A 13,481-nucleotide genomic window follows, 5' to 3' on the forward strand; every position below is an offset into this window, starting at 1 on the left:
TCATGTTGGATAGATGGCATGCCATTGGTATTTTCTGAGCAGGACAGGTCAAAGAGTCCCCAAGGAGTATTCCTTTGGTACTGGTTTTGGAGGAAGAAGAAGGGAGAGATGGGATGATTCCCAGCAGAAGGTAGGGTGGGGGCAGGGGGGTCACGGTCCTTTGCTTTTGGGTGCACGGGTATCAAAATTCCAGGAGGCTCACTCCTTCCACCTGCAAACAGAACTATTGAGGTACCTTCCAACCTTCTGCTAGCTCGTGAAAGTGAGTCAAACAAATGTTGTCAACTCCACCAGGAACTGTCCACGCTCAGGACAAATGATTAAACAAAATGACATCACACACTCTGTTCTTATTATACCCCTTTACTGCGGCAGAGAAAGAGCCAAAGCATTTTATGAATTTCAGGGCGGTGACGAGCTGTGCATGTTCTTTCCCGACGTTCCTGAGTCACGGTCCCACGGTAAACAACCTGGACACAGCCAAGAGGTAATATTTCCAACGAGCAGAAACAGGGATCCGATGCTAGCTGTACTCGCTTGAGAAATTTCTGAGATATCAGGCATATTGCAACGACTGTTTAAATAAATGTCATTTAAACTCTCCAAATGAATTCCCACAGGGAGACTGAGTAATTAAAACATTCTGTTAAGCTTCAAGACCTTCAGGCAAGTGGAACTGGGCAGTGGATGAGGGGCATCTGTGAAGGACTGATGGAACCACAGGTGACTGCGGTCACACCTGGCTACCGGGAAACTCACACAGCTCCCCGAACCCGAGGCAGCCCCACCAGGAGTCCAACTCGGGGTCTGGCTCTCAGAGCCACTGGATGTGTGGAGGCTAATTTCTGAATTCAGAAGAGGCCAGGATGGAAATGTTCCTCAATGAAGGAACAAGAATGTGAGCGATGTGGGCAGGTAGCCCTGCTCACCTTCTGGTTTCCCTCCTCAGATGGGCTTGGACGAGCCGTGCACCGAAGGGGAGCTGAGCATCTGCACAAGGACTAAAGAGAACTGTGACAGAGCTGAGTCAGAGGGGTTTCTACCCTTCCAGGAAGCAATGCTTCAGACTCCTCCTGTATTTTACAGGGAACTATAAAGATTCCTTTGATTCCTTGGAGTTTTTGAAATGCTGATATGTCCTGGGGGTGGGCTGGGACTGGCAGTCAGTTTGAGATTCCCTAGGCAACCGTTTGGAATTTTTCCTCCGAATGGCATGCGACAGACCATCCTTGGTATTCTATCATCGTTTGAGGGAGTATGCGCTTGAGAATATGTGTGGGGTAGACAGAGCTGGAACTGGGGCCCTGGCCCGTTCACAGGGAGGGGTGCTGCAGCCAGCAGCGAGCATGTCCTCTGACATGGTGTTCGAGGGACCTGAACCCCCAGAACCACAGACACCAGAGTGAGTGGTCACCCTGCATGGTCCATGTGGCAGGCAGGGGTGTGTGCGGCGAGGGGCAAACAAGGAAGAGGTGCACTTGTTCATCTATGTGAGGGGTGGGGTTGGAGAAGAGATATGTAAAGACCCTCAAAGAGAAAAATACTCTCTTTCGTATTAATCTACCGAGCTAACCCATTACGTATTTCGGGGGCATTTTGTATATCATCATTAAAAAAAATCTGTTGCGTGATCATTAAGCACCAAATCATTTTACAACCTTGTACTAAACCCTTATAATCCTCCCGCTCCAGAATTACCAAAGTATTCCTGCCTAACAGCAAAGGGAAAAAGTTGTGCGTCTCCTGTATGTTTTCTCTTTCCCCACACGCCACTGTGATTTCACCCCTGAGGTTCCCCCCGGTCCGTCGTCCCGTCCGGCGGCTGCTTACAGGTGAGCATGAGCAGCAGCAGCAAGGGCAGGTGCCAGAGGCTGCAGAAGAAGAGCCTCCTGGAGCTCTTCCGGTCCGCGTCCACGTAGAACCGGAAGCCGAGGTAGGAAATATACACGTTGATGGGGAGCGAGATGGCAGGGAAGGTCCATGTGGTAACATCCAGGATGGGGGCTGCCGTGCAGAGTCCAATCAGGGCCAGGCAGTGGCGCAGGGCGACGCGCCGGCACAGGGCCGGGTGGGTGACCGACATCATGCAGTAGCCCCCTCGGGAGTAGTCCTCTCGGAGGCCCCAGCTGAGCGCGTTGAAGTGAGGAAACTGCCAGGAGTATAGGATTCCTCCCAAGAGCCAGGCTCCTGAACAAGGGAAGCAAATGTGTCATCACAGACTTGACAAAGGCATCTCTTCGTTCACCTTATTATCCCCCTGCCCGCCCTGAGGCGCTCTGTCCGGTGTCACCAGATCTCAGACTCTCTGAGGGCTCTGCTCTCAGCTCTGCTTGCCCAAGGCAGCCTCGCATCGGAGACAGGCAGGGTGGGGAGCTGAATGCCTTGCAAGAACCCCCCCCCCCCCCCCCCCCCGCTTTCTCACCTCAGCGGGGAGCCGCCTGCACTAAGCTCCCCTGGCTTCCTGGGTGGGCTGCCCCTACAGTAGGACTTGGTGGCTCCTGCCCAGCATTGTGACAATATAAGAGGCCCCGACACACTTGCAAACGTGTTTAAGGTGGGGATGCCCCAGTGGGACCTGGGCCGGGCTTTCAGCTCTGTGCCCACACACTGGGCCTTGCCAGGGAGGTGCTTCAGCAGGTGGGAGGCCACTGCGGGCCCACCTGGCCTCCTCCCCAAGGCCCCATCCCAGGGCAGTTGGCAGCTCCCTGCCGAGCACTGACAGAAAAGGAACACAGCTGCAGGCCTGCCTGGGGATGCCCTGGTTTTTGTCTGTATACCTACTGACTATTCCACCAGGGACCGCGGCAGCCCCCAGGGCGGGTGCCTGGCACACGGCTCTCCAATTCCCCAGAGCCTGCAAGATGCGGCAAACAGGAGGTACTAACACAGCGCGCGTTTAAGGAACGGCCTGGCGTAAAGGAACCGGTTCCGATGTAGAACAACGGCCTGTCTGCGGTTTTGCGGTTTCTCAGCAAGGACTCGTTAGCACCTTGAGCATCACACAGCACTTTCCTCTAGAGCAGGTCTCCCCCACCTGCGCAGTGGAAGGAAGCCTGCCCTGACGAAGCACTGTTGCGTGACTGAGGCTTCGCAGTTGACCTCATTTAATCCTGATGATAGGATTTCAGGTAAGTTTCATAACCATTAAACAAACGAATCAGATGCTGATACGTTCTCTGGAGGTGAAGGGGGAATTCGAAACGCCCCTGTCTCATACAAAACCGGGCTCCACTACACGAAGCCCCCCGCCTCCATGCCAGATGGCAAGGTGGTCTGGCCAGCAGGGGCCACCGTCACTCCCGAGTGAGAGATTTATTACTCACGTACTCATGCAAACATGTCTACTGAGCGCCCACTACGTGCAAGCAGTGGGCTCGGCCCTGGGGAAGGCACGTGCACACAGAGCCACGGGTCCGCGTCATCCCTCAGAGCCACACTAGTGCGTGCAGGTCAGCACCGCAGCGCTGTGAGGGGGACGCGCCATGGGGCCTGCGGCACGAGGCTGACCGCGTCGGGGAGTCGGGGAGACTGGTCGGGGGAGCGGCGTCTGGGTCGGGCTCCCAGGGAGAAGGAAGCTAGTCCGGAGGCTCTGCAAAGGCCCCGGGGCAGGAAGGCGTGCGGTGGTGCGGGGGGGGGGGGGGGGGGGGGGTACCGGAGGGGGAGCAGTCGGTGGTGTGGCTTGCACAGCCGCACGGCAGAGGGAACAAGGTCAGTTTTACTGTGCGGTACCTTACGAAACAAAATAAAAAAGGCAGGCCAGTGCGGCTGGTGTGCCGAGACCAATGGGGAGCCGTTCAGTATCGGGCTGGAGCGGGGGGGGGGGGGGCCGCACGTCCTCAGTGGAAACCCACGCGTAAAAGGAGCTGCTCTGGCACACACGGCGGCCGGCTCAGTGTTCCCAGCACCGGGCTGTGAGCCGCCGCCACTCCCCACCCGCTCCGTCCCCGGAGCCCCGTTTCTGGCGCCGAACTGTCTCCTGGGGGGCCCCTGACCAGAGGACGGACATAGCAGACCACTGCGCGGCCTACCCCGGGAGCGCCGTCGGCACGGGCAGGCCGGGAGTTGGCACCCAGTCCTACGTCAGGTACCCGGGCTCCCCGAAGCCTGCGCCTGTGCGCTGTTCAGAAGGGGGAGGGGGGGCGGGGCTCCGGCTACCGCGGAACCCACCCAGCAGAGAACAGTTACCACAACTCAGAGGCGCCGAGCAAGTAGGTCTGGGCTCCGCTGTGCCCACGGGCCAAGGAGGGTGAGAAACGAGCCCCCCTTTAATCTCTTATCTGCGTTCCTCAGTAGAGCGAACTGCACAGGGACAACGGGGGCATCCGAGGGAGAGAACAGCGGTTTTCACTCAGACTGTTCCGGGGGGGCCTCGGCCACTCCTGAAGAAAGTGCACCCGGCAGCTGCGCGCACGGAGGGGGACTTGCAGGGGTGTAGGGCCTGAGCAGGCGTGGGCCGACCTTCAGACCCGCGGGCAGTGTCCTGGGGGTGGGTTCCTGCAAGTCAATCAAGTCCTCCCAGTGTGGGAGAAAACAGAACAAAGACTTGATTTTCGGGTTCCTGTTTTAGTGTAGCCCCCAAATGTGTGTGAATAACCTACAGACATGTCTTAGTTCCTGCAAATACACTGCAATTTTAATGCCGATAATCAGAGAAGGAGCTACTTTCTGCGGACTCCGTTGGTAAGTGGGGGACCGAGCTCATCACGTGCACGCACAATTCTGGGTGCTGGAAGGCCGCGGCCAACAGCACAGGCCCTGCTTAAAGTGTGAGGGATAGACTGACATAAACACAAGGAACAGCAACGAGCGTTATTTACCGACTCAAAATGGGGTGACAGTATGGGAACCACTGGAGACGGACTGCTCTTGGAAGGCTTCCCAAAGGTGACATTTAAAGCCATGACCCAGATCCTGTGTGGAGACTCTTCAGTCCTGGCTGGAGGGCACGGAGGCTGCAGTGAGGCAGGGAGGCCACAAGGTGGGCCCGGGGATTCGGTGCCCTCCCCGCCCCCCCCCAGCACAGCAGATCACCAAAGGGGGTGTGTGGCAACAAATGGCAGGGGACACATGAGGCATGCTGAGGGTGGCCGACCTGGGGACTCGTACTCAGCTGGGGCACTCGGGGACACGCCCAGGTGAGCGTGCTCATGGGGGAGACATGAAGTCCCGCTTCTGGCCTCGAGAGCCGCCTGCAGAGCACCCCCGCTGACCTCCGCGTTCGTGGCTGTGGGGCCCCGGTGCTGGGTAGAGGAGTGAGGCTCCAGAATATGCTCTCCGGCACGCACAGCAGCCCTTCCTGTGGGCGGTTCTACTCTGTCTCACAAAGGAGAAGATTAATCAACTTGCCGGAGGGTGTGCAGCACAGTGGACCAGCCCTTGTAGAAAACTGCCGCCATATATTGACTGCTGGGTGGTGATTCTAAGGCCAGTGGAGCTGAGCAGGGGGGCTCTTGCTGGAAGGAGAAACGGCGGAGGCACTTTCCAAAGACTCCTGGCGCCTCAAAGGTAAGAGGATTGCTGCCATTACAGGCATACCTGGTTTTACTGTGCTGTGCAGACACTGTAGTTTTTACAAGTTGAAGGTTTGTGGCAACCCTGCATCGTGCAAGTCTATTGACTCAGATGATGGTTAGCATTTTTTAGCAATAAAGTATTTTAAACTAAGGTATGTACACTGCTTTTTTAGGCATAATGCTAGTGCGCAGTTAATAGACTACAGTGTTTCTCCTGACAGTGAGCGCCCTTGGGGGATTAGAAGGCACTGAAGGGCAGGGTGACAGAAGGAGACGGCTCCTTGCATTTTGATGGGAACATAGAACGCTCTCTGGATTTTAAAGGGACCAGTGAAGAGAAAGTGCTGTTAAAGACTCTCAGGGCACCGCACTGGGAGGCTCTGAGCGCGAGGTCCGCGATACAGCCGGCCCCAGCTCACCGGCAGTCCCTGTGCCAAAGGTCGGACCGCATTCCCGTTTGCAGTTATGACAGTCACAAGCACAGAAACCGACGAGACCAAGATGTGTCCAGTCAAGAACAAGGTCAGTGATGAGTGAGAAACGGGGGAGAGAGCAGAAGTCAGAGCTCAGTATCTGTTTTATCGTCAAAGTAGCTGAGAAAGAGCAACGTCAGCTGGGAAACCAGCCTCGAACTGGTGAAAATATCAGGCCCAGGGGGATTTTCCTTGTCTTTCTCAAAGCCTTCTTTTCAGTGTGCCAACTGGGGTATTCCGTTTTGCTCAGTACACATTTTTCAGTTACGCTTCTGCTTATAATAACAATTATTTCCCTAAGAGTAGCGGGCTGCTTTCTATGTGAAAGGAAACTGGGTATGGGCTCGGCTCCTGTCTCAAAAGAGGTCAGAAATCACAGCTTAGCTGTAATGGGCTGGAATCAGAAGACCAGCCCCCACACAGCTCTCGTTGATGGGCTGCAACGGCCTCTGCTCACCTACAAGACGGAAAACAAACGACCCTCTTCATCGAGACAAGGTGGACGAGAGCAGGAAGACTTGAATTAGTCCGGGGGCGGGATGCCCACCTTCCTTGTGCGGTAAACATAAAGCACTCGGTTTACTGTTCAAAGGCCTCCCCTCAGCCTCACTCCCCCAGAGCCGTCTGCTTTTATTGGGCCGATCTCTGGTAACAACAAATATTCACGTGTGCCCACTACGTGATGGGTGCAGTCTATTCTCGAGGCCCGCGGCTGGAGCCTGGCCAGGGGGAGAGACGACACACACAGGATGACAGCCCGTCAATGTGACGTCAGGAGCAGGGCGTGTGGGGCTCCAAACAGCCTTGGAGAGGCAGGGAAGGCTTCCTGGAAGAAGTAATTTGTAAACCGAGATCTGAAGATGGTCTTGGAGTTTCAATCCACGCATACAAACTATGGTTTTGTGCTTCTGTTAAATGCATTTGCTCATTTTCCTACTTACCTGCAGAATCTTTGTACATATTTGATTTAATCATATCTGGAAGAAATGTCTGCTTCCTTTATTTTCAACAAATATTTGCTGGTCTATGAATATATAAAATACTGGAAGTCTGTGAAATAGGTGGCCTGTCTATGGCTGTTGGTTCTCCAGAGGACAGCGACTTCCTGAGACCAGGATGCTGAGACTCGAGCTCTTAGGCAGCCCCAGAGGCCCTCCTGGGGTCCGGGCGGTGTTACTTCTCCGCACACAAAGGAAATATTAAAGAGCACATCTACTACGCGGTGCGGTGCATGAGGCAAGAGCTAGAGAGAGTCCTCATCTCCTGGCACCCTGCCCTGACGAGGGGGGGCGTAGGAGGGGGGCAAGGCTAATCAATGTCTTCCCCGTGACTCTCTGAAAATACATGTATTTCTAAACTCTTTGCTCAAATCTAGAACTGCTGCCGTGGCATACTTCCATCCTCCTGCTGGCATGCAAAGCCGAGGCAGTTCTGGCGAAACAGTTTCCAAGAGAAGGGAGACTAAACTCTCTAGTTGGAGCTCTGACTCGGCATGTGCTCTTCCAAGAACAACTCCCTTTTGGAGCGGGGTGCAGTGTCTCAGCCCGCTTCTCCCCGTGCGCTGGGCTTACTTACGTTCATCCTTCCCACCCAAGCCCGTTCACTGCCGTTCACTGTTCATGTGGGGCCTTGACAAGCATCAGGAAACACAGCTCCAGTGAACCTTGGTGCTGGGTTTGGGAGACCGTGTTCCCCCAGTACAATGGGCTCCCCTCTATGTGGCCCTCGGTAGTTTGTCCGTTCCAAGACTGGTTACATTTGTGCTGTCAGGGTTACATGGTTATGTAAACGGGGGGCTAGCTAGGGAAGCTGAGCCAAACCCAAAGCTTCATGCTCACAGATTTCAAAGACTTTCTTTTGAGGGTTAACACAAAGGAGCCTGTGAAACAGATGAGCCACAACAGGGCAACAGACTTTGAGGACGCCACAAATAAAGGGAAGAGGACGAGGGCCAGTGTATCAACTGCGCAGCCACAAAAGGGGAGATTAAAAGTCCTCTGAAAGAGGAAATGGGAGCTCGGGAATCACTGCTTGCCCTCGGAGACTTCTCTGGAAGTGATGTAGGAATAATGGAGGGCACAGGAAGGGCGTCCAGGGGCCCGCTCTCCCCTAACCTTGCTGTACTCTTCCTCCTGTCCCGTGGAGTCACCAGGAGATCATCTGAAGGGAAAGACCAGAGTAAAGGAAGCACAAAGCTCGGTCTGACTCTGAAAAAAGTGCCCCCCCCCTCCTCTTATCTTCCTACCAGCCCCCTTGAGGGCAGCTTTGAGCATCTGCGGTTCTTCCCATCTTTGTTGCCCCAATACTAATCCATTCCTCGACCCGTACTGATGAGCCGTGTGCTCTGCGCTCTGCGCAGGCTGCCATACGAGGTGCTCGCCATCACTGCCTTCAGGAGGACCGGCCCAGCTCGTCACGTGACGGCCAACCAGCATGCTGACAGGACGGGAGCACACTCAGAACCAAAGTCGGCCTTCAAGTGTTCTGCCAACCTCAGGTCTAGCAACGGATTTCCAGCCTTTTCTGTGTTGTCTTTGGGGAGAACAGGGCTCGAAGTGTTGTTTGGTATGCTAATATTCCTTGTTCATTCTGTCTTTAAAAATATCACTTATCTTAATTGATCTGAGGTTCTAAGGCTAGTTATAAAGGCAAATCTCACACAAAATGAACATACTCATTTTCGAGTTTGAGTTCAACTGAGGCAGTATTTTAAAGGAAATCTTTAAAAGTGTTTGGGTTAAACAGTGCCTGGTTCTTAGTAACCTCTCAAATATTTGTTGAATGAATGAGTGGATAAATTGTCTCTATTCTATTTTCTTATCCTGGAATAAAGGAGGTAAATAAAGTGAAACAGTATTTAACGTTTTGTGGTTTACCATCTGAGGCTAAGAAAACTCATTCTCTTTTTGTTACTAAAACCATCCATCTGCCAAATGTCACTTCCTGATAAGAGCCCATTTCTAAGTCCTCATTTGTAACTGAATGTTGTCTGACATAATTAATGTTTACCACACAACAACATTTGAATCACAAACCAAAGGCAATTTACAAATCGGCTCTACAAGACTGTCACCCAGGCCCATGCCTAAACTCCCAAGATTTGGGATTTATTCAAATTTAGGAAAATTACAAAATAGAATCTGAGCCTTGTTAAGAAATGGGGATGATGGAAAGAGAGGTGGCCTTGGCAAGGAGGAGGGGAAGAGACTTTAACCCGAAGCCACTGAGAAACTAAACAGACTCTGGAGATAAACACTGTGGAGGCCCAATGCCCAGGCCTGCCCCAGGCCTGCGGGGAGCTGGTGTCTGCTGGCCTGGCTTATCGTCAGTGCCCTCTGCCCTCTACCGGGGCCTCGCAGGTCACTTCCCTTCCTGCTGCGCGCTGCGTGCAGAATCCAACCAAACACTGCCATTCCTGAGGCCCAAACTGGTCAGAGCAGGGACCAGAGTGGTCCTGTCCTGTGGCCTTCCGGAGTTTTCCTTTGTAAGGATTTCTAATATTTTCTAGTAACAGCAGTTTAACATAAAAAATAAAAAAAAAAGAAAGAGCCAACAGTCATTAGGCAGGAGGGAGGAAAAGGCTTGGCCTCAGAGAGGAGCGGACGCAGATAAAGACCTTTCTGGTGACGACCTTTAGACACACAGAGCGAGCACGGGGCGGGCGCATCTGAAACCACGGCCCTCTCTAAACAAAACTTCCACGGGAGCTGTTTGTGCTGCACACTCAGCGAGAAAGTGGGCTCTGCGGTTCTTCGTGAAGGTATAAAACAGCAAATATCAAGAACTAACACTGACCTACTAGTGTTCCCAATTCCCATATGCTAACCTGTTACATTTTCTTCACCCCTCCCCCCATCCTGCCTCACTCACCCTGCGCTGGATTAACCCAGCGACAGAGCAAGTACGCACAGGTTTGGACCCACACCACTGGGGCATCCAAAACAATGAGAAATTGTTCTTCACTATCTGATAGAGAAAAAAGAAAACAGAACAAAACAGAATAAAAATAATAAAGCAGCCGTGGGGGAAAAAATCAGACCCTCAAAGAATCATCTCTACCTACCCTTATGGTGTGCTCCACGCCTCTACTGGAGGAGGGAAGGCAGCAGAACCTGTCCTGTGCTTGGGGTCCTCACCCGCCCTGCAGCCACCACAAAACCCACAGGAGAGCCAGCTGCTGAGATGGTGGGGGGGGGGGGGTCCTTCCGATCACCTACTCCTCCTTACTCCACAAGCCACTGGGACGCACACCCTCTTCTCCGGCTGCTGTACTCACCTCTGTCCTCTATCTCCCAACTAGACAGGTAGCTCCTTCAACAGGCGAGGGTTCCCATCCCACACTGGCCATGAGCTGCATCCTCTCCAGTCCTGCCCACCATCCACTGAGCCCTGGGAAAGGGCTTCTGCACAGGTGTGCCTGCCTGGTGACAGATGACAGCACTGGGCATGTGGAGTCCTGGCTGAGTAGCCAGGGAAGGTGGGGCAAAGGCAGGGAACATGTTTGGGGCAACTGCCTCCCTTTGGACATTTACCCTTCATTCCCAGTGGCAGGTTCACTAGTATTCCCAAGCTGGTCTTTCAAAGGACCATCCAACTGATGCTTCACTAAATACTCAAAGGATGACATTTTGATAAGGAGGGCAGGACGGCAGGAGGTGAGAGAAGATGCCCAAGCTTGGGAGGACAATGGAGGCAGGCTTCAGCAACTACCTGATTCCCAGTACCACGGAAGAGCCCACCTGGGCCCAGTGTTCAGTAATCCTGGCTGTGGGGCCCTGCTCACACCTCCGACAGGTCCGCTCTGTCTCTCCGCAGTCGGAACTCCTCCAGGGGGCAGCTCATCTCAGCTCCTGTCCCCACCTTCACTCTTGCTTTGGTTCCAGTGCCTGCACACCTCTGGACATGCCCTTCCCTCCTCTTGGAAGGCACTTTCCCTCTCAGGTAGGCGCATCGTGACTTAATCCAGAAGTCACCACACTCCAAAGCTGCCTTAGATGGGCTCGTAGCCCTCTCAAGACCCCTTCCCTGCTAAAGGTCTTAGCTTCAGTTATTTCATTACCTGAAGATGCTGAGTGAGATGTGATTCCATGAGGACTGGATTTTAGTATATCTGTAGCTCTCAGTGCACAGCACACAGTAGGTCCTCAGCTGACACCTGCACAGTGAGGCTGTGGGTGAAGGTGGTGAGCTCCAGCGGTTGCTATTCAGGCTGTTCCCCCAGGAGGGCAATCGCATGGCCTCCATCCCTCCTTCCTCACCTGCCCCTTCTCTTCCTGCTGGCAGGACAGTTCAACACAGTGTCCCTCCTCTGGACTTCTCTACTCACAGGCTTCTCCAAAGCGATCAGTCTTTGGAGGTTCAAAGGTAAAGTGGTTTGGAGATACCACTGAAGAAAGGAAACACTGGGGGCCATTTTTTTCTTTGAAGGGTTCTTTCAAGCAAACAAGTCCCCTAAGAGAAGGACTCCGATGAGAGACAGAACCTCTGCGGTTGTACAAATAACACCACTCGTGCAGCTCAGGTAATACCACCTGCCCACGCCCTCTGCCCCGCCCCTTGGTCTTTCCAAGGCCTTCTAACAGCTAGAGCTCTCTCTGGTTCTGTCTTTTCAGGCTGGTCATTCTCTAAGTGTGGTTTCTGCACCTGGGCATCAGCACCTGGGAATGTGTTAGGAATGCAAATTCTCAGGCCCTGCCCAGACCAGCTGAGTGAGGAAGCCTGAGGGGTCTCAGTTTTAGCAAGCCCTCCTGGTGATGCTGATGTGAACTCACGGGAACCACTGTTATAGACTCTGCTAGACCCCAGGAAGAGTCTCGCACAAGGCCCTATTATTCAAGTACAAACTCACGTGAGGGAAGTGGGACAAAGGGTCACAGGGATATCAACTGGTCCTTCTAAGCAGTGCTATCGAAATGAACTCTCTGTGAGGATATGTTTGTGTCTGCACTGTCAGTACAGCAGCTAGAAGCCACAGGGGGCTGTGAGCATTTGCAATCCAGCATTTGAAATACAGCTAAAGGGACTGAAACGGAATGTTTGAGTTTATTTAGTTTCAATTTAAATTTAAAAAGCCACATGGGGCTAGTAGATGCCTTATAAGATAGTGCAGTTCTAGAAGACGGCAAAACTACATAAAATCATTTTCAACCTAGTTCCTAAAATCCCAGCAATACACATTTTTAAACTAGATTCCCTCCGAGACCTTATTTCTTTATGTCACTTCCTCCTGTCTGGCATCTTCAGTGAGTATTTGGCAATTGACCATGGATTGACCTAGTTTTGTCATCTGTAAAATTGAAGGTATTTACGCACCCACCCATTCATTCAAAGACTTCTTACTTATCTCAAGTTCGTGCTATCAATATAATGTTTTGAAACTTTCTTCGAAGCAGTTTGAAGCATTACCTAAAGTAGCATTATTCTTTCTGTATAAACTTGACGAGACTTCAGGTATATAATCTGACCTGTGGTAAATTAGGACTGGGGGAAGTAAATCGTGCTGTTACTGTGTGTCCCGTGGGGCGTCATTAAGAATGAGAGAAAAAGGATGATGGAAGTCCGTCTTGCACACGGACAAGGGATTTCTCTCTGTGGCTGCACAGCTCCTCAGGCTGCTCTACTTTAGGCCGGGGTCAGTTCAAGAACGTGATGCGTCTCATTTTTCAAGACAAATATGCCTTTTCATCCCACAACCTAAAACAAGGGATAGCCTGGCTCTTAGTTGTCCCTCTTAAAGATTTGGATCACAGAAATGCTATACCTGAAATTTTATTTAGAATGTATCCACCGGCAATTTAGCCGCATCCAGATTGTGGACTCCTGCAAAGCTCTTGCTCCTCTGGCCTCCGAGGATGCAACTCCAGCATCGTGTGCTGAGGCGCCAGCTCCTCACGGGAAACTGCCCAGAGTGTGCCAAGGGCAGTGAGCCCTCAGCAGGAACCTGGGCCCTAGGACCCTGCATGACAGAGGTGACTGAGTTCTCCATGGCCCTGGATTTGACTGTCCTCTGCTGTCTCCAGTGATGCCTGTCCCTGCAGCTGTAACACTTGACCCTGACCCTGGCCTTGCAGTTTGAGGTGCCTTGTGCCTTTATTCCAGCTTAAAGGAGACTGACTAGGTTCTGGCCGTCCTGACTGGAGAGGGACAGGCAGGTGGCTCAGAGCAGGGCAAGCACGCGTGGAGAGCAGCCTCACCGGGTCACTGAGGACGCGACGACACTGGGGTCGAGAACCTGGATGTCACTGTCGTTCACGGCCCCCACTTTGCACGGCCGGGCAATCGCCAGAAAGGTCTTTAGGGGAATGGGAAGGGCCAGGAGAGCTCGGTTAAGGGAGACGGGGAGTTTGGATCAAGTCAGAGCTGAGGCTCCAGGCAGAAGTGAGGAGGAGGAGCCTGACCAGGAGTTTGGGAGGACACAGGCGTGCTCTTTACGTTTACATTGTAAACTGGGCTGGGAGGGGGCTCGGCCATCACCTAGTCCCGGGCTGCCAAACTG

General features: G+C 53.1%; 1 protein-coding gene across 1 annotated transcript in view; it reads right to left on the bottom strand.

The window, feature by feature from the left end:
• Positions 1–347: 347 nt before the first annotated feature.
• Positions 348–13,481, bottom strand: part of COX10 (cytochrome c oxidase assembly factor heme A:farnesyltransferase COX10) — a 117,278-nt gene continuing 104,144 nt past the window's right edge. Inside the window, exon 7 of the mRNA XM_090291936.1 lies at positions 348–2,187. Coding sequence (XP_090148062.1) covers positions 1,781–2,187 — 407 coding nt within the window. The 3' untranslated portion in view covers positions 348–1,780. The remainder of the gene's footprint in view (positions 2,188–13,481) is intronic.

Source organism: Furipterus horrens, unplaced genomic scaffold, assembly GCF_987537825.1.
Source record: "Furipterus horrens unplaced genomic scaffold, mFurHor1.1.pri manual_scaffold_11, whole genome shotgun sequence".
Lineage (NCBI taxonomy): Eukaryota > Metazoa > Chordata > Mammalia > Chiroptera > Furipteridae > Furipterus > Furipterus horrens.